The sequence below is a fragment of the Theobroma cacao genome, chromosome 2 (genome assembly GCF_000208745.1).
Source record: "Theobroma cacao cultivar B97-61/B2 chromosome 2, Criollo_cocoa_genome_V2, whole genome shotgun sequence".
Taxonomy (NCBI): Eukaryota; Viridiplantae; Streptophyta; class Magnoliopsida; order Malvales; family Malvaceae; genus Theobroma; species Theobroma cacao.
Window position 1 is genome coordinate 17,260,341 of NC_030851.1, and position 22,318 is coordinate 17,282,658.

The following is a 22,318-nucleotide window of genomic DNA, read 5'->3' on the forward strand; positions in this document are numbered from 1 at the left end:
ATTAAACATTAAATATATGGTGGTATAAACTATAGATTAATAAATATTGTGTAAAAGAAATAAAAAAATATATCAAGAAAAATATAGGGAAAATATAAAATATAAAAAAAATAATAATAAAATAAAAAAATATGATAATAAAAAAATAATAAAATAAAAAAATAAAAAAATAATAATAAATGACCAAAAAATAGATAATTGTATTAACATAGCATGTATATTGCATCATGCATATCATTGCATATAAATATTTTTGTTTTCTAGTTTAAGCCCCGATATGGGATCTTCCGAGGATCTTGCTAGGGCGGGTATTCCTCGAAAAGTTCTCTAGGTGAAAAAGTGTCCCCAGGTCCCACCAGTTGATGGGAGGGCTCGGGAAACATTTTTAATAAAAGGCTTTTACCCGAATTAGGTTCATTATGTACGAAAACGTTATTTTTAAAGAAAAACGTACGATGACCCCGATTATGAGGATTATTCGTTGAATTTGCGAAGGCAAGTTTCTCGGATAATTCCCTAGGTTAGAGAACACCTCGGATCCCACCATTATGATGGGCGGATTCGGGAGAATGTTCTCGATAAAAGGTTATTCGTCTAACATTTTTATCTCACGCCATGCATCTCATATTTCCTCACATTTGCATTCCATTTTAGGTTAAATATAAGAAAAAATAAGAGAATAATAACTAAGGAAATATAGTGAACTTTAAAAAAATTAAAGCCTAATAAGATAATCTAAGAATGGTACCGTTCATGAAACGGGCATCTCGAGAGTGCTAATCCTTCCCCGAGCGTAACCGGGCGTAACCGTACTCCCGAACTTAGATCTAGGAAAAATGTAGATCAGTTTAAGGTTCTTTTCGGTGGGCTTAAAATTAATTTAAGGCTTCATCGATTAGAATCGAGTCAATAGGTGGCCAATCGCACCTAGTAAAAAAATATTGGTGGCGACTCCTAGTTTTTTTTTTTTTTTTAGAATTTTCACTCTCGTTTGGTGGTCGGGTTTTCGAACCCGCACGTTACGACAAGCCCAACATAAGGAAGACAAATGCAAAATGAAGGTTTAGGATGAGAAGAATACTGCTGGTCCTGCCACTTCAGAAATTGTAACTCCTAGAAAGTTACGCAAGATTCGTTGAGGAAGGGCTTCTGGATTTGGAGATTTTGGCCTTTATCCACAAGCTGTGCTAGATGTTGCTGGTACTGAGCATGAAAAGAAGAGTTGGTCCTGTTTGGTTTTCATTGGTGGCCTCTTATGAACTGGTACTACAACTTACTTCTTTTTCACGAACTAGTGCTGCAACTTACCTCTTTTAAAGGAATTTTGTTCTCAACAACATCAATGGACAATAAAAGTTAGCGATTTGTTTTTTATCTTTTTAGATAATTTATGAATTTTGTTAAAAACTCTAAATCAAGGTTAACAATTGAATACGATAGTAATAATAAAGACTTAATTTAATGTTTTTTGTGTTTTTTTTAATATTTTTCTAATTATTCACTCAATTATTTTGGATACAAGGGTAAAAAATGTAAACACACATTTTCTAAGTGATAAATTTCAATGTCACATCATCTGTCATGTGGTAATAACATCATCAAAATAACGTATAAACTTGTTACATGATAAATAACATGATATAAAAGTAATACTGTTGACTAATAGAAGTTAATCAACAATTAATGAGATTTTTCCTTTTTTAAAGGTTGCCATTTGTATTGATATAGAAAGTTACAAAAATCAGGCTAATAGTATCAGAAAAGAAAATCAAAAGGACTTAATTGATTCAAAATAAAAATTTAAAAACTTAATTGAACACAATAAAAATATAAAGACTTAATTAACTTTTTGTGATATAATACAAGAACTTATTAAATATTATATATATATATATATATATATATATATATATATATAAAAGAGAAATTCTCAATGACATAGGAGTGAAATCAAGTTAAAAATATCATAATCTTATCGTAATCTAATAAAATCACATTCATTTAGCTTATAATTTGTACATTTACTATAATTATGTTAATATTGTGCATTTTGGATAAAGTTAGAGGAAGAGAGAATTAAACCAAGACATTTACCCAACTAGATTGAAAGGTGGCTCACTCTCTCATCAGTTCCTCTTCATGTAAACAAAGTTCCATAAATTTTTAATTTACTAAGAATAAAAAATTTACACCTCAAATAATGAGATGAGTGATATATATATATATAAAGATTTACACCTCGTATTCTTCTCAAGATTCCTTAATTGGTAAATTTTGATAAAACTCATAGCTACGTAAGTGACTGAGTCTTAGTGTTGTATCATCAACCCGCCACATCGGTGGAGAAAAAGGTTGGACTAATGCTTTTACAACTTCCTTTCTTCTTTTCTTTCTCCATGAGCTTTAATTTGATTTTCTCCTTCTCTTTTTCCCAGGATAAAGTTATGGTGATGATGTCATAAAGCTTAGTCAAGGAGATTAATTGCTGCAGGAAAAAGAAAGAAAGTTGCTTTATCAAACCACCATAAAACTATGAATCCAATCACATTAAATTTAAACAAGTTGGCAGCTGGTACATGAACTCTTCCTCTTCCATGAACTTATTGAAGATTTGGAGAATAGACATTATTGTTTAGCATTTCTCTTCAAACCTCCTAATTAACTGCACTGACTTAACCTAGCATTACTCATAAAAGAAATAAAGGAACTAAACACTAGCATACAAAGTCTCAAGGACCTCAAATTTAACTTGCAAGGCTTATAGAGGGTCTTTTTTTTTTTTTTCTTAAATGTGATTATGGAGTGTTTAATTTCCTAGTCAAGTTACTAATTATACAACTCGCGGTCACTTAGTACACCTTCCATGCATCGCACTTTTTTGTTAAATTATTTTAATTAACATTTCACAAATCATATATAAATGATTGATATGTCTTGCTTCATGAGACATGTTGATGGGTTGTTCGGGGAAGCACTTGACATGCCAAAGATTTTTTCATCTCAAGAGAAAGCCTCAAAGTCTCGGAGGGATCAACGTGATGCGCTGGCGCTGGAAGCCAACTGAAACGGTGGAGCAACCGTGCAAGCCACAGTTCCACGGTGGCTAACCCTAGTGCCTTGCCACGGCAGACCCTACGACCTGACCCAAAAGGCACAAGCCTCAGATTGGAGCCCATGATGGAAACATCCTCCTCCTCGACGAACTTTGCAGGACGAAAAGTCCACGGATTCTTCCAAACATATGGGTCATGGGTTATGGCCCACATGTTTAACATTGCGATGGTGCCCGCTGGGATGAAGGACGTTCCCACGTGGACATCATGGGTGGCTAAACAGGCCCATGAGAGCAGTGGCCTCGGGGGGTGCATCTTGAGAACTTCTTTCACGACTGCTCATAGGTAAGGGAGGCTTGGGAGATCAGAATCTTGAAGGTGCCCTGGCTTGCTGCTGCAGCGGCCGATGCAGGTGTCAATCTCTTGCTGGACTTTTGCTTGGTTGTCTTGGTGCAAAACCATCCTAGCCATGATCCATTCCAAAAGTATAGCAACGGTGTCGCTGCCTCGAAATATCATTTCTTGAACAAATACAAATTAAATCTTAGTATGCACGTGCGCGCGTGCCTGTATATATATAAACATATTTCACTCAATTAGACCTGACAAATCGTGTTAACATATTATAAACATATCAAATATGATTAAACATGAAACACGTTAAGATTAAATACGAACACAATACATTTAATATTCGTGTCTTAAATTTAAAATATGTACACGTATACGTTTAATACACGTGTAATATGATACGACACGATTAACACGTTTATTAAACATGTCAATATACGACACGACACGATTAATAACACGTTTAACACGATTAAATAAAAATATTTATAATTAAATATAATTTTATTATTTAAATTTAAAATCTATAATTATAAAAATAATTATAACAAAACAAAAATAATAATAATATCAAATAATCACCAAAAGTTAAAAATTAGGGTTGAGCATGTATAATTATATTATACTTTTTATAAAATTAAGAAAAAAACTTATTAAAATAATTATTTAAAATTATTTATATAAGGTTAAAATAGTTTTTAACTATTAATTTTTAATAGGTTAATAAATGTGTCACGTATACACGTTTAAACACGAAAACACGATTAAATAAACGTATTTAAACGTGTTTGTTGTGTCAGACACAATTAGACACGAAACATGTTAAGACTAAACTCAAAACCTGTTTAACCCATATCTTTTAGTGTCGTGTTAAAAATTACCAAGTCTACTCTCAATAGTTAAAAGTGAAAAGCACAAACCAATTAATTGTGTTTATGAATGAGCTAGGATTTATAAGTGAGTAGTCTACCATCTTGGATAACCTTGTATAGTTTTTTAAAATGGAAATCTTATATAATATGTGATTAAAAAGATAAAATTATAGTCCATCCAAGTAACTTAAAAAGAATACAAAAAGAATTCCAATGGGATATGTATCTAGCAGTCCATGGAACCTATGAAGGGCATCTAAGGAATAGAAAATAGGGTGGTGAAATATAAGTCTTATCACTGGGGATTCATCATCGAATCTTGAACCTTTTACTCACTTGCTTTGTTAAGGAAAAATTCACTATTTGACTCCACAAATTCAATCTTTTCGAGATGAATGAAAGCCTAGACCTTTTCGATCAAAAACAGACAACAAAAAATGTATGAAACCTATGACACGAACCTCTCTCGATCCAATACTAATATCTCACAGTATCTATGATAATAATCATAACCCCTGAATAGTGTGCATAGTTATCAAGTCAAATGAAAAGCAACGCCGGGAGAACAAAAACACTCAGTGTCTCAAAAACCCAAGCATAATAAAACAAGATTCAAGATGCTTTAGTTTTTTTTTTCTTTTAATGGCAACTTAACTATAATCCAAGATGCTTGCAAAGATATTTATGATAGATTATATGTTTTTTATGATGCTTTATTCATTTGTTTTTTTGGTGATTATATATATGCTACTAATTAAAACAGAAAACAGTTTATACTCCAAGTAATAAAATATATGTATTTCTCAAAGAGAGACAAAGTCTTTACCCATAGTATAGCAACCATGTCCGAATCACTCAACTTATCCTCTTTAGGCAAAGCTAACAAAGCACTAAGAAAGTCATTTCCACCATTGCATCTCCAGCAGCCCTTTTCCTTTCTTCCACAATTTGACCTACAATAATTGCTACTTTGCTTGACAGCTTATGACACCTTCTTTTCACACCGTGAAAGTCCAAAAAGCTTAGGGGGCAATAGTCCTCCCAGTTAAACTCAGTTATTAATTCATACCCTTCTTTCACCAATAACCCTAGCTCCTCCCATTGCAAACACTCAGAACTCCCAAACACACTTTCTAGTATATTACGTAAAGAGCCCTTTTGCAATATTCCCCTTAACTTTACCAACCCTTTCTCTTCCATTCTTTTCCCTACTTCCACCAGCATTTCATCAGCCACTTGTTGGCGTAGCACCTCTAGTTAAGAAATTCTCCTAAGGGAGACATTATGGTTCACAGCAATCCTACGAAGGCGGCACTAATACTGGCCAGAGGGTGCGAACCCAATGGCATGTTCGAACATCAGCAAACAAGCTGACTCCTTGATTGGGCGGTTTGAAAATGAAGAACCTGAAAGGATTTCCCTAGCAGTGTCAAGGTGGCTACTGATGATCACATGCCTTGTTCCTAGACTGAATGTCATGAGCCTAGTTGCACCCAGTGAAGCAGCCAGGTAGGCTAATTTACGATGAGCAAGTGAACCCATTGGAGGCAAGGTTCCAAGCAGAGGCCAACTGACTGGACCTCAAAGGTGGGGAGAGTAGACATGGTGGTTTCTCCATGCAAAGCCTCCAGGGATTAGCCAGTATGTCAGGAAGAAAGATGAAACAAATAAGAATGAGAATAAACGTAGGGTGAAAGGCCATGGTGTTTAGTTTGTTGCGACAACATAGAAAAAGAGCAATAGAGAGAGGTTATTTGCTAGCATCGAAAGCTTCATCTTTTGCAAAATTAGAAAAAGGATTTGATTATAGAGAAAAGTGCTACTGGAATTGTCTGGAGATGGACGTTTGTCATAAGGGGATTGTAATTCGGATAGATCGTATATATAGTACGTGGAAAGCAGTAGTGGTTGAGGGGTGTGGTTAGGTTTGCTAACCCTGATTAAAAGATGAGATCACTCTGCTCTCTGCAATCATGATCATTAACTAATTAAACAGAGTTTCGTATCATTTGTTGGATTAATTCTTTTTTTTTTCTTTTTCCGTTATAGACTTAGATTTTCTTTGTCAAAACCTATTTGGTAAAGTCCCAGTAGACCTTTGGATTCCACTTGAAATAAAACAGAAACTTTAAATGATTCAACCTGGACTTATAATTTTACCTTTTCAATAATATAGCCCAATCCTTTATGGCTGTATATTGTCATTTACAGCTAAGAACTCCAAGTCTTCATACCAATTAGTAAATTTTAATGTGAAATTAATCTTGTTTAAGTATGGATGCCATTGATAATGCTGAATAGAGATCAAAATATATATAATAGGAGGGAGGGAAGGACACAAGCTAGTCCATTTCTAGCGTAGAAAAAGGCATCGAATGGCTGGTGTGAAGCCAGTGACTGGGATGCGGGCCATGCATCTCACATGGCAAGAATGAGGCAGGGAACATCCAGGAACTGGATTGAAGCCATTTCTATATGGAACAAGTACAAATAATTGCGAGAAGATCAATGATAAGGCTGGCTTAAGACCAACGGCCTTAAGCTCATGTCAGTAGACCTGACAAAGTTGTGGGATAGTCAAACACAAAACATTGAGAATAGATTCTCCCTTAGCAAGACCCCATTTTTTTTACCCAAAATAACTACACCAATCAATAGCCGATTGACTACTAAAATGTTATGGCAGAATTTAGAAACGACTTGAAGCCACCAAGAGAGTAATCAATAATAAAGAAATCATAATCTCATCATAAAAAAGATACCATATATAACCATTCATCTTAGAATTTTAATTTTGGAGATATTATAACTTAAAACTCGAATTTGAATACTTGAACATGAATTTGGACATGGAAAGTGTGGAATCTATGGGACAAAGAATGATTTATTCATAAAATACATTTCAACGTAGTTATTATTATTGTATGATACGTGATATGTATCGTACAATAAAATATTAATAGAAAATGATCCATATCTATAATTATATCATATTTGATCAAGTATCGACAATGTAACGTACGATATACAATATGTGTTTTACGATACAGGACGTATCCTAATTAATCTTAATTAATTATTAAAATTTTAATTATTTTATTATTTTTTTAAGTTACAACATGAAAAATTATGTATATATATATATGTTTTTGGAAGAATGATGTAAATCATTGATCCATCAATACTTTATACAAACTGAACCTAACAAGAACTTCTAATAAAACATCTCAATTTATCGTAAACCCTTTCCCTATACGTAACTAAGAGCCCCGTTAAAAACCATTTTATAAAAAAACCCAACAGGATAAAAACCATAGAAAGGGAAAAAGAGTACCCTATAGTCAACGAAAGAATACATTAACCTCTCCACATCTTAATGCTTTCAATATGAGCTCCTTATATCTCTAAGCACGGCATGTTGAATATTGCCGGACATATCCTCTATTTTCCTCCATGCCACAGCTACTTCAACCATCTCCTTCACTACTTTTGCTATCAAGTGAGCCACATTGTTACACATTCTTGGACAATATTGAACAAATTCACAGCCGACCTCGTGCAAGAATCAGTTTTCCATTATTGTCTCTAACCACAAAGCCCGCACCCGGTTTCTTTATATTTTATGAGTTTCAATCTTTATATTTTAAATAAAAAAATTAAATTCTTTTTTAATTTTAACAAGGTAAATTTTTTTAATTAATAAATTAATATCAAAATATATATTTTATTGAAAAATCTATTGTTGAAAGTTTAAATTCAAAAATAATCATCTTTACAATTTATGCCCTATAATCTTCAATTCTATTAAAAAAATATAATTTTTTTAGTTTTTTTTCTTTATTTTACATGCGTAAGTATTATTTATAGTTAGTTTGAAAATTTTTATGTTAGCTTATAATACAATACGATACTCAATATTTGATACTAAAAAATAAAATTTCGATACATGATATATATATATCTCTATTTAACAAATGTGTAGTTCAATATCATTTTTCAAAAAAAAAAAAGGGTTTTTCGACCCACCTCTAAAACCTGAAAAAAGAAACAGTTTTAGCTCCGTATTTTAGCCCTTCATCAAGGGGATACAAACTTCCTAGATTCTATTTAGTACAAACTTTAGAGATATTTGTCTAGATTAAGTTTTAGATTGTAAAACCTTTCTTCCCCTTTAAAATTTTAAATACTAATAAAGATAGGTCAATTTGTAATGTAAAGAAAGATGTCGTGGTTGGATCATGACGCTCCCTAGGGCACCTCAATAATGGTGGCAGCAGCACTCCGTAGAAGAAGTCACACGTAATAATAATCTTTTATTATGCATCAGCCTTTAGAATTAGACCTGCAACTGATGCGTCGCCTTTCTGTCAATTGACAACTCCATTCCATTCCACATAGAAAATGGTACTACATTTGCTCTTTGTTGGGTTTGGCTTCTTTCTTTATCTTTTCTTTTCTCTTTTTTTTTCCCCAGTTTTTCCCAATCGAATCAATGTAGTCTAGTGCCTTATGATCGTCAGGGTTTTTTGCTGGATTTCAGTACCTTATCTTGACAGTGAGGAGCCTACGCCAACAAAATTTTTAATCATAGCCCACGTCGGTGGCGATTGGCGAGTAGCGACGTGCTCATTTTCTTAGAAATGAAAGAGAATTCCATATTAGACATCGCTATCAAACACTGTCGACACAACATCACTCGTCCAGTGAATAGATCTCACGTGAAGGCCTAATACGTGATAACATCAAAGTATCTGAGCATAAAGAGAAGTTCCGCCTGATGTTGACGTTGGAAATTTTTCATAGCATCCTAGTGGCTTGTGAAGAGATTCCACAAGGAGAGAAGAAATGCTGTAAATGAGTAAAAAAGATGTACTGAATCGACAGAGAGCAAGTCAAAACAGCAGAGCAAAGATAAAGGATAAATAGACTAAGTAGGAGATGATTAGAATATTTTTAAAGAAATAAGCTAACAGTGAAAATGTATTTGCACTAACAGTAGGAATCCTTTCTCAAAATGATGGTTAAAACTTTGTATATAAAATTAAAAGAAACAGTTACTCAATTCATGCTTTAATACACTTAGGGCATGCTTGGTTTCTCATTCTTGAGATAAAGCTGCATTTGGTTTAATGGAATGACTATTTTTCAAAATAACCATTCTCAGAAAAGCCTACCAAGGTCCCTTTAGTAATAGCTATTCCAAATAATTGAGAATAAGAAAAGAAGTTGATTAGACAAATATGTCATTTTACAAAATAAAAAATTACCTTATAAAAAAATACCAAACTTATTTTTTTTCTCTCTCTTCCTCACTCCTCTCTCTAAAGCACAAAAGATACAAAAATTTTTACTTCATTTTCAAAAAAAGGAAATGAAAATATATTAAATATTATTTAATATATTAATATTATTCCACTATAATAAATATTATAAAACATATTACTTAATATTATTATTTGAATATAATAAATGTAATAAAGAATATATTTTATCTTTTAATATGAAGAATATATTTTATCTTTTAGTATTAAATATTATTTAATTATAATAAAAGAATTAATTATCTTCTAATACAAAATATTATTAAATTATATAAAAATATATTGTTTTTTGATGAAAATATTATTTAATTATAGTAAAAAGGTATTTTGATTTTATTAACTATTATTATAGTATTTTTATCTTTTAACAAAATAAATTTTTTAATTNAATAAAAGGTTTAACTATCTTCTAATACAAAATATTATTAAATTATAATAAAAATATATTTGTATTTTGATGAAAATATTATTTAATTATAGTAAAAGTTATTTTGATTTGATTGCTCAGAATATTTTTATCTTTTAACAAAATAAATTTTTTAATTTTAATAAAGAGTATTTATTTCTTATCATAGTTTTTTTATTTTTTAACTAAAAAATCTTTAAATTTTAATAAAGGGTATTTTTATCATTTACCCATTATTCCTTAACCATTCTTAAAATTATTCCAGTCAACCAAATAATGAAATAAGTAATAATAGCAATTTCTATCCTATTCCATTCCTATGAACCAATCTACATAATAACTATTCTTCCTCTATTCTATTCCCTTAGAATGGTTATTCTATTCTCATTCTATTCTTTCTAGTGAACCAAGCATGCTATTAATGAGTAACACTTTTGAGAAAAGTTTCTATGTACATAATGACTAATATTTACTAAAATTCATTATGGGTTTAATAGTTTTATTGTATATAATGAGTAATAGTTAGAAATTCATTATGTGATTAGTCTTTTGGTAACGAGAGAGGACATGTTCTAACAAGTAAAACAAAATACACTAGAGGAGGTAGAGGAAAATTGAAGCAGTCTTTGCAGTATATGTGCTTTTATGGCAAGCGATGAGAAATAAGAAATCAAGGAATAGATGAAAGCGGCAGAACACAATGGATGGAAAAGAACTCAGTAAAGAGAATATTTGAAAGAGCTTTGAGAGAGTTTGGAGAGTAATCTCTAATTAATTTCTCCTCCCTTCTAAATTGTCAAACTCCCATATTTATACTAAATAAAAATGCGTTTTTACGAGTAGTTGCTTGAAGAAGAGTACTTTTAGAAGAACATGTTTTGTATGGAAGAACATGCTTGTTATGGGTATAGCATGTCCACTATGGAAAGAACGACTTATGTGAAGAGCGCATTAAATAACGGCTTATTGGACGTTGTAGGAAGAGCACATAATTGGATAGTGCTTTTAGGAGAAGACATTATGTATGGAAGAACATACTTGTTATGAGAAGAGCACGTCCACTATGAAGAACATGTTACAGAATAGCTTATTTGACGTTTTGGGAAGAACACGTGATTAGATAGTACATGTAAGTTTTAGATAGTAAAGTAGTAACACTTAACAATGTGCCACTTGTACTTTTAAGAAAAAAGAAAATGGTAAAGCACGTGTGCTTCAAAAAAAAGTTAAGAAAAAGTCTTTTTAATTATCTCAATATCTAAGCCATCAAGCCAAACTCTTTAAAATATCTCAAACGTTAAAATAACTCTGTAAACTTTACCACTCGTTCTAAATTACTTTCACTCTCTTGTGTGACACAGTTGTTCCATACTTGTTTTCATTCTGTAAGATAATATTTAAAGAAATAATTGTTAGCGAAAATTGGACAGTTATAGTGACTATTGAGGTAATGGAAGTTTTATGATCATTAATAATGTAACAAGAAATACTTATACTTTAAGAAAAATTTAAAAGGAAATCTGTTAACTATTTTCATATCTAAACCACTAAAGCAAATTCTCCAAAACATCTCAAATTTAAAATATCCCATAAATCCTAACCCTTATTCCAAGTTAATTCCACTATTATCTGCATGGAGCAATTGTTGCACTTGTTTTCATTATTTTTTTAATAGCATCACACTTGTTATAAAATAATTCTCAAATAAAAAATAAATTAGTAATCGAAATCAGGTACCTAAAAATCTCAATTGTAATACACATTTTACATTTGATGTGTCGTAAGAATCTAATTGGATTACTATTAGCAATTGCAGCTTGAACTTTGAAAGTCACGTGACTTAAGTTCAAAAAATTAATGACTCATAATATTTGAACCTAGATCATCACAATTTGAGATAAGCAAATTGGGTTCGAACCAATAAATCGGTTGAACTATACTAAGTTGTACTGTTACAATTCAATTATTTAAATTTCGATCTGCTGTCTCGATTTCATTGGTCTATCTGATTCGATTCTTAATACTCAAAATTCTCAACCAAACCAACTAAACAATCTATTATTAAATAATACATTTTAAATTAAGTTTTATATTTTTAATTGAATTCCTTAAGTCAAACTCAATTAACCTAAACCCAATAATCCATTATCCCTTATCCTCTCTGTGTCGCCTTTTATTCTTCTCCGCTTCATCTTCAATCTCCCCAGTCTCGATTCTTCTTCCTATTCTTCCCCGAGTCAGACAGTACCAAGACCCATCGACGACATCACTGCATCAACGCACACTAAGTCTTCATTTCAGTTCTTTTTCATCAAACCTAAAAAAATCTCAAGTCTAAAAGCTTACACCGCAATCAATAAATTACATTATCTTGTTTTATTTTCAAACACTAAAACAAAAGGTTATCTTCCTAATTTAAGTGAAATAAGTTAACATGTGTTTTGTATAGATGTTATAGTGGATTTAATATGCTGATATATATATATATATATAATATGTTGAGATATCTATACTATATATTAAAGGTGAGTTCAAATTAAAGTTCCAATTAAATGACAAGTGTTACTCAATCGAGTTCAAGTTTTTAATATGTTCATATGTTATTTTCATATTTTTCATTGCTACGCTTCTAGATTTTTCCCTTTCCCTTCTAGATTTCGCAGCCCTTTCTCAGTTCTAACTTTCTCCATTCTTTTCATCTTTTTCTTCTCTTTTTCCACTGCTCTTTTCTTTCTTTTATTTGGTGCTTTTTTGTTCATTTTCTTTGCTCTTTGATTTGTTTAGGTGCTGCTCTTCTTAATTTCTTAGTTTTTTTTTTATTTTGATTTGCAATTTATTTTTCTACCGTTTGTGTTGTTCTTAACTTTTGTGATTTTGACCTTGATTTTTGCTTTGCAAATTGGTTTGGTTTGTTATTTGTTTTGGCTTGATTGTTTACTCAATGTTCTAGATTTGGTTTGGTTTGTTTTTTTGCTTTGTTATTTTTATTATTGTTTGGGTTGTTGTTTTCATCTTTGAAATTTAGTTTCTTTTGAAATGGGTTTCATAGGTTTTTTTTTTTTTCATTTAATGTTGTGTTATTTCTTTTTTTCTGTGATGTTTAATTTGATTTTATGCTTTGGTTTTGTATTTTTTTTTACTTTTTAATTTCAACAAATTTTTTAGCTTTTATGTTTATGACAGGTTTTTTTCTTTCGTTAGAATAAATCGGTTTGGATTTTTAAAAATATTTCCACACTATGACTTTCAAGTTGTTCAAGTACAGGTAAATAATTTTTCCTTACACAATACAATAGTTTCCAATTATTTAAATATTTACTATTTTCAATATAGCATACTTTACTCTCTTTTTTTCCCATAATTAATAGCATCCTATATCATTTACCATGCACACTGAATGTTACACTCTTCTTGACCATCAACACATACTATAATGTTAATAATTTAGTTAGTTGTGTTGTTTTGACAACATCAATTACATAATTAAAGTGAACAATTTATTTAACTATATTCTTCTAATAACATCAAACAAAAAAATTAAACTTCTATTGATAATAATGACAAGATTTTCGTATAATATTTCAAACATTATCCACGAAATAACAATTTCTCATCACAACGTTCAGAAAATACTTTAATAATTTATATATACGTCAGAATATGTTTAAAAACAATTGATTTTGAAAAATCAACCAACCAATCGTAGTATTTCGATTTTTAAGAGGTTCAAAAGTATAATGGAACTGTAGTATTTCAATTTTCAACAGTGTAATTGAAATGATTCGATCAATTTATTAAATGAATTTGATTAATTCAATTTTTAACAGTTACCTATTGAAGTTTGATAGATTGCATAGCCTTTTAACGCTGACAATACACCAGAATCCCTATAATTTATGAGCTGATCTAAGCACCAAACATTGTTATTTCTATTTAAATTCTCCTAGGGTACTTTTAATGCTCTCTGTCTCACTCAGAGCGACAGCACCCCGTTGTTCCATCTAAAACGCAAGGGATGTGTACGCTTCACAACACCCATCACCCTTACAGGCTCCAAGAGAATGGAATTTAACTCCTAAGCAACCCTGGCTTTGCACACAAACTGCAGCTGCCATCCAATATATACTTGGTGGTACACCATCCACGTACACCAAAAGAGATGATGAATCAAATTCTTTAATCCCACTAATCCTAGAATCTCAGCCATAACCAACATTACGGAATTTGCAAATATTCAACAGTTTTCCATGATGCTGTCTCCCCAACCAATCAGCAATACTGGGATTGGGGTTCTGCAAATATTTAATTCAACACCACTAGTAATGGGCTTCCCAGGCACAGCATCTACTAATGCTAAGTATTCTAAGAATATGCTGCTTTGCTAACTGATTGGCTACAAAAAATGTGAAACAGCCACTCACCCCTTGCAAAATTAGAATAGCTTAGTATCGATTCGAGAAAAGAAGCGCACAAACCTAAAACAAATCTTTGACGAAAAGCCATTAACCAAAATCCTGATTTTAGCAAAGATCCAATTAAAGATGATTTATTTGGAACAAATAAACAATCAAGATATCTTTGCGGCAGATAAAAATATTCTAATAGCAGACCCTTCTGGGCGCATCATTGAGCCCAAAAAGCTAACCAAAGTGGGACGCTAAACAAAGTGGAATGCTTTGTTAGCTTTTACTACTTTAATATTATCATGGTACCTCCCAACTTCCACACATCAAGCCACTCCCACAAATTTGCCTGGTAAGATTTGTTTCCTCTAATAGCAAGGTGTACAGCACAAATTGGCCAGGAGAAAGTGGTGGGGACCAAATTTAGCAAAGGATAAACTCTATATCCAACTGAAAACTTCTTTAATTAGACCCAAGTTGCACATACTAACAACACAATAAACAACCACCTCCCAAATTTAGAGGGCGTCACAGGTCAGAACCTTAGAACCTGCTGATGGCCAAACCAACATCATAGCTGGACAAGTCAAATCCCTCTTTGTACCAATGACAACATCAACGCTCAAATAAAACTAGAAACAGCTGTAGACATTTAGCCTGCACATCATAGAAAGCCTGTAACCTACATGAATAATTAGCAAAGTTCATTCAAAATGTCGGCATTCAGATACCCCAAGGGCTTCAAAGGACATGGTTCATAACCCTTCCAATGCTCCTGAAGGTCAAAATAAAGCACATTCATTTTTCTTGGGTCACAAAGGCATAATAAACAGAGGACAAAAAATGTGCATCTTTGAAGGTAAGACAACATGTAGGATGAGAAATGGTCCCAAGGGTTCAGAGATGCCTAGAGTCACTTAATGATTGTAATATAATATCAAATGCATGAGGGAACTACGTGTCATTCCTAACAAGGAAAGACATAGGCTGGATGCCACCAGAAGGGAGGCTAGAGGCTGGGCAAGGACCACAAAAAGGTATCCTCCAACAGTGAATGCTGATAAAGATTGACAACTCCACTTATTTTGGCGGAGCAAATACTAGATATGGGCTAAAGAAACTAGTAAAACTAGAAAACTACAAGAGCTAACAACGATAATCATGTTAGTCAATACAGAGAAAATCATATGGTCAACGGAACTCTGTTAGGAAACAAAGAAAGAGTCAAACAAAAATGGAATTAAGCGACAGGCTTAGCTGCTTCTGATTCAAACTGTTTACAAGTTTGCAGACCAAAGAAAGTCAGTTCAGTCAAGAAGGGACACGTACAAGGTTTTATAAAGAGGACCATTATCAATGATTTTGCAAAACTATATGAAGCAAATTTTGTCGGTAAAACAATATGAAGCAAAGTTTGCCAACGATGTTTTTCTCATGTTCAGAATGCATGCAGTCAGAAAGAAATCAATTTAATATTCATGAAGCAAAATGCTTTAATCAACATTTAATGAGATATGGTTCAAGCCATTTTGAGAAGAAGCAAAACGAAACATACTCACAATAGAAGTATAGCCCGGCAAATCAAAGGACTCTTTTCCCATTGACAATCACAATTATCAGATATAAAGGACCATAAAACCAAACATTAGAAAACCAAAAACACCAATATGCACATTTTGAGATGACCATGAGGCTTCCTCCTTTCAACAATGCAGACGGTTAGAAAGGATCGAAGTGGTATTCACAAATATAGGCAAGAGGGAGAGAGAATTTATATTATAAGGTAGTTTAAATTTAATTTAATAGAATAAAAAAATCAGCTATATTTCTCACATATATTCACCCATAGAATTTCTTTCTTTTTCTTCAAAAAATATTTGATATCATTGTTAGGTATTCCAGAAAATGAAGAGATTGGTGCTGGCCAATTTGGATCCTTAAGTTCTTCCTGGCTCATTTGAAGTTCAAGTATTTACTTGGGACAGAAAATACAGGATGTTTCACTTACAAATCACAATCAACATTAAAAATATTAATCACATTATAGAGCATAATTGTGCAATATGATCCATATAGACTATTTTGTTATTGTTGTGGTTTTGCCTTACCTTTTCTGACAAATAATAGTTACCATACGATAAAAGGCTATGATCTTCTAAACATTATTGCATGTATCAATCCCAACAAGAAATTGCAGGATTCAGGATGCCCAAGCTGCAGCTTCCACCAAAAACTCAGCAGAAAATGTTTCTGTTGCTAATTGAAGCAATGAAAACAGGACAAGAAAACTTGAAATCCCTGTAACTGACCATGCCAGTACAAATTCATTTTTAGAGATGGTAAAAACCAGTCAAACCCAATCCAATCGAAGTCACAGTTGTACCGGGTCGGAGTGGTCTGGATTCACTTGATCTAAAATTTAAAGTCTAATTAAAAGTTAAAAATTCTTGAATGTAAGATGAATCTTACCCTTTTTCATACAAGCTAAAAGAGTCAAAGCATTAAAATATATTTAAATAAATCATTAAAATAACCATTACTGCTGCTGGCTGAACTCATTGGGACCCAGCAACTGCCCAAGAGACTTGACCAGTTTACCTTATGTACTAATTTCTTAAAACTAGCCTAAACTATAAGCTGGAAGAATGAAACTGAAAGCCCATGACAAATACAAGAAAAGATCAAAAGAAAATTTCCATAAAAGAAACACTTTATTTTCAAGACAATGGCCTTGGACCAATTCACTTTTGCACTATTAACTCTCTTCAATAGTTAAAGATACGTGATCTTTCTTTTTTTTTTGAAAGTTAGAGTTCATTCATAAAGAAAGGATGTCCATGTACATACAGAGGAAGGGTCAAAAGATATGTGCTCTTTCTATATGGGTCAACTTTTTATACAATGATCCATCATTCTTGGCAAAATCATCCAGTGGTCACCAATTTCTGTAATATTCACACTGGAGTAACAGAGAATAGAAACAATCAAATGATAGAAAAGATATTTGCACTGTGTCTAGCAGCAGCCCAGCACAGATACTGAAATATTTTACAAACACAGTAGATCTCTCCATTAATGAAATGATCAAAGGTCAAGAAAGAAGCATGCTAAACTGACTACAGAAACATGTTAACAAGGAAAGGCCAAAGTCAAAACAAAATCCTTATTATATCTATTCAATTATTAAATTCAAAATTATATCCAAGATAACCATCCTAATCAATTTGTAATAATAGCAAGGGAAAAGAAAATACTAACAAAATCAAAATGTGACAACAAACCACTTGCTCCAATTTACTACATTGCACCAGGTGAACCTTCTAAAGAACAAATATGAAACTTCCACCAAAATTACCAGAATGGTTACCTCAAGAATTATTGAAGCAAGCATTTTATCTTGGAGGAGGTGGAGGAACATGGGATTTCGCCATTCCCACCCATGCAACAATTCCAACAGCAAGGATTATCCATCCAAATATGTCATACTTTAAATCACTGCTCTTCTTCTTCTTCACAGCCTGAATATAAACAAATAAATCAGCAAGGATCTTCTGCACTTAGAGTGAAGTGTTCACAGACAATTTAGGTATCAATTAAAAATCTATGTTGCACCGGAGGTTCCTCCATATTAATGGCTAATGTCAGGATAATGTTACATGGTTCACCCTAAGGTGTGAGAAGGGGGAGGGAGGCAGAGTTAGACTTTTGAAATACTCAGATTCAGTTCATTTTCAGTCCCACTTTGTTAAAGAAATTTAACCAAAACAAAGCTCACAAAGCTAATTTATTACAGCATAAATTATTTTTTCTTTTAATGTTTGAAATCTGAAGTTGAAAAGATAATTGCTGACTTTGCAGATAGCAGTGTGGTTGTACATCACATCAGTGATCGACTGGTATTTATTAGTTGATGGGAAGAGCACAGCATTCATGAGCAGCCTCCAAACTCCAACAGCATTTATGTGCTAAGAGTGGTTGTAATGACTACGCCTTATTTGCGTATCTAAATAACGGGAGGCTTGGTTGGGAGCCTAAGGAATCATAATAAACCATATTGAATCTTATGCATATTTAAGCCAGGCAGTAGGGGGCTTTATTTAATGCAAGTAAAGTTCTTTTGGGCTTAGAACTATAGGGAACCCATCGATAAGTATTTTATTGCATTCATTAATTGAAGAAACAATTAGAACAACTTCCAGCTATTATATCTTTCTAATTGATTCACAAATCAATCAATCTTGATCGTGATGTCTGAAAAAACTGAATGAAGCCTAGAAAACCTTTTTTTTTCTTTTGTCAACTACAGTTTCTTGAAGTAGAATCCAGACCTGCTAAGCAGCCCCATTTTCATTACCTAAACCTCACAAAGCCATGATCAAATCCTAATGAACATCTATGTCAACAAAATGACAGTTTATCTTCACAGGAAAATATTGCCTGCCCCTGGATGGAACAGCCCCATGCAAAGCCAGGCCTTTAAACTTCCATCACAATAAAAGGAAAAAAGAAACCCCAACGAGAGGATTGTTTTAGCAAACAAAGTAAAGATTTCAGAGAGAAAAAGAGACTCTATTTGATATACAGTCTAAGACAAGGACAATTCTCAGGAAATTTAACAGTCGAGAAGATAAATCACATCCTATTATAGATATGGTCCCATGATGAAAGGCAATCATGGCACATGGATCAGTTACGATGCAGAATATGTCCATTGCACACATGAATTGGATGCCTTCTCACACTCATGTGGAACTATTTATTTGAGTCCATGATAGGAGAACATAAATAAACAGTTTGAATCCATTAAAATAATAATTAAGGCTTACATATCAATATCTGAATCATTTTACTATCTTCATCTAACTGATACATACATGAACTTATGCATATAATGCAGTACATGCACAACAATCTAACTAGATCATTGAAAGGAACCACTCACCTGGGAAACAAAATGATGGAAACTAAGAAATATAAAGAAGAAGCATAAAATAATTTTTGGAATAAGGAATGTCTAAAAGACAAACATATAACAAACTCAGATCATGTAATAAGAAAGGATATTGAATACAAGCACTTCCACGGAAAAATTAAGTATGGAAACAAACAGAAAGGAATTGGATGAATAAGCAAGGAAGGGAAGGTTTGGGCGTCAAAGACAAAAATGACAAAAGAAATCTCACATTTGCAGTTGAAGAAGCAGAAGGTGACCCAGCCATAGTCTGTTGACCAGCTGCAGCCTTCTGGAACTCCATATGCAGCTCTGGAGCCTAAGAAGACAAACAAATTCATTGGCAAATATCAGTCATCAAATAAAAAAGATATCCTTAAAAGCTTAGACAATTCACAGCATATATCATGAATGGTTCTCTCCAAGCCTGTGGCATCAGCATGAACACACTTCTCAGCCCACACACTGATTTAGAGAATCTTTCTTCTCTTTCCCAAGAAAATTAACACAGCCATTCCACATAAAAGGGAATTAAAAATTAAAACCAAACTAATGTAGGTAAAACAAAAGGACAAAACCAATCTGTGCTAAACTTATCAAGCACAGGATGCTATTACCTGCTATAGCAACTTAAAAAAATCATACTACGTAATTCCACACTAGCCACAACCTTATCAATGATGAACCAACTTGCTTCTAAAAAGTTAAGACTAGATTACCACATCATCTAAGTTTATTTCAAAATGATTAGCAGCTACAATGCTAAAACATAAATGACCTGAAGTTTTATAGGGAAAATTTTCTGAGGTTTACTTACACACTAGCATAAATCTTGCTCCTGTGAATGAAAAAATTCATTCTTTTTGGATAAATGAAAGCGAAAATTCTCAACTAGAAGTAAAACAAGAAAAAGCAAGTATATACCTTAGCTGCAACTTCTAAAGACTTTTGATATAGCTCATTGCCCGGATCCTACCAAAAAAAAAAATCCCCAAAGTTAGCTTCTAGAACATTCGAATATGAAATTTACAAAAAAATACTTGAAATTTTAAAGAAGGTACCGCATCCACTGCTCTTTGGAAAAACTGAGCTGCCTTATCAAAGGAAACCTTTGCCTCATCAAGATTGGTAGTCATAAATGCGGAAGTGGAGTAAGCATTTCCCATGCACCACAAAGTTTCATGCTTGGAGGGACTTATCATCAAAGCCTCATCCAATTTCGAAATTGCATCTATGTGGCCAATATTCATTGCATTAGCCGAGAGAGAGAGAGAGAGAGAGAAACTAACATAGGAATAATTCAAGAAAAAGATAGAATACCATTTATAATCTTCTTTGCTTCGGAAACAGTCTGAAATTGAGCTAATTCGAGCAATGCTCCTCCCCATTTGGTTAAATTCTGCAACCATTTTATGCAAAGATACAAGATGAAATTTAAAGAAAATAAATAACAAGAAGACAAGTGTCGAACCAAAATTAACACTAGGATAACAAAATTTCATTTAAAAACTGATCAACAGAGGAAGGTAACCGTAAACAAAGAAAATACTAAGAAGATTCAAAAAGAAAAAACACTAAAGCAACCAACGAGAAAAGTTAACCGTATAATACAGTTGAGTACGTATTTTGCAATGCTTTACTAGAAAAAGAAAAGAAATGAACAAATAGAAACCTCCGCGTCAAGAGGGTCCTTGGCGTAGTTAAGTTCAGAGGTTTTTCGAGTGTGTTCGGCGACTAATAGGCGATCGAAGTCGGACTGAGAAAACTCCATTTCTTCTTCTCAGTTTCCAACCGTCTGAGCGCAGCTGCTAGCTAGGGTTTTTAAAAAACCCGTGGTGGCCCTTGAAATTTGGCGCTCCTTTCCCCTTTCTTTTCTTTCCTGTTTCTCACTTTCGTCTACTAACTTAAACTTCCACGTCGCGGACAGCTTGGCCCGGTTTTAAGCTTGGGACATTCCACGCGTCCCGGACCGACGTTGTAGTTATTAAATCTTATTTTGATTTTTTTTATATTGGATTTGAAACTTTTTTAATGCGGTGATTTTATATTCAATTAATTTTCTGTATACACATAATAATATTATTATTTTTATACACTAGACTATGGCTTATACGTTGCACACGACCCTCTTTGTAGCTCTCTTTCTCTTCAATTCATTTTTTTTCTTTTTTCTACGACTTTCACGTGGTTAAATGAGAAAGCTTTCTTGAGGTTTCCTTTTACTTATGTAATAAATTATATAAAATTTAATAATTTAAGTTTATTAAATAAAAAAATTATCATAAATAATGGTTTACCAATAGTGCCAAAAAAATCAACAAAAAATATCATTTTATGAAAAATATCCGTATACATAATCTTGAATTTAACCCACCAAACTATTTTCTAATAAAAGTGATCAAAATTAAAATAAAAAACTATCTAATGTTCTCTTTATTAATATTATTTATAAGAAAACTATTATTTACATTAGCATATTTTAATAAAAATCAATTTATGAAAAATAAAAAGAAGACAAAATGCGGTAATTGTGCACTGGAAGTTGTTGTAAAACTTATCTTTACTCACTAAATAAAAATAGTAAGTACATGTTTGTATTCATTCATTGGCGAAACATATCTAGTTGTTAATAATGAAGCAAAATATGTTGTTGTTTTTTTTTAAGTGAAGTACATTTTTTTATTAATATTTCGAATACGTACAGAAAAATTGAGTAAATTGTGATAAATAGCCAACCTGATAAGCTTATTTCAAAAATAACCTTCAATATAAATTTAACTATTTTTACCCAACTTTTACTATAACATGACAATAATGCCCTTAAAACCATTTTGGATAAATTAAATGCTCCTAATATTTCCCCATTTTTCCCTCTCATTATTCAGCTCTATCTAATTTTACCACCATCATATGTCTCTTTTTGCCTATTTCTCTCTATCTCATCATATCGTCGTTGATCTT

The 22,318-nt window shown here is 32.4% G+C and overlaps 1 protein-coding gene and 1 pseudogene across 5 annotated transcripts; both read right to left on the reverse strand.

Annotated features, from left to right (window-relative positions):
• Positions 2,940 to 6,052, reverse strand: LOC18609016 (annotated as a pseudogene).
• On the reverse strand, positions 12,132 to 21,294 carry LOC18609017 (mitochondrial import receptor subunit TOM20). Of its 5 annotated transcripts, none has more exons than XM_007043975.2 (7): positions 21,030 to 21,294; positions 20,678 to 20,756; positions 20,419 to 20,588; positions 20,282 to 20,329; positions 19,590 to 19,676; positions 17,774 to 17,924; positions 12,132 to 12,272 (listed from the first exon to the last, which is right to left on the reverse strand). In XM_007043975.2, the coding sequence occupies exons 1-6, from the start codon at positions 21,126 to 21,128 to the stop codon at positions 17,799 to 17,801; spliced, it is 609 nt and encodes a 202-aa protein (XP_007044037.1). In that variant the 5' UTR covers positions 21,129 to 21,294; the 3' UTR covers positions 12,132 to 12,272; positions 17,774 to 17,798. The 5 variants fall into 5 exon arrangements, with proteins under 5 accessions (XP_007044037.1, XP_007044034.1, XP_017972023.1 ...); XM_007043972.2 differs by lacking the exon at positions 12,132 to 12,272 and adding an exon at positions 14,654 to 15,181; XM_018116534.1 differs by lacking the exon at positions 12,132 to 12,272 and adding an exon at positions 16,405 to 16,710.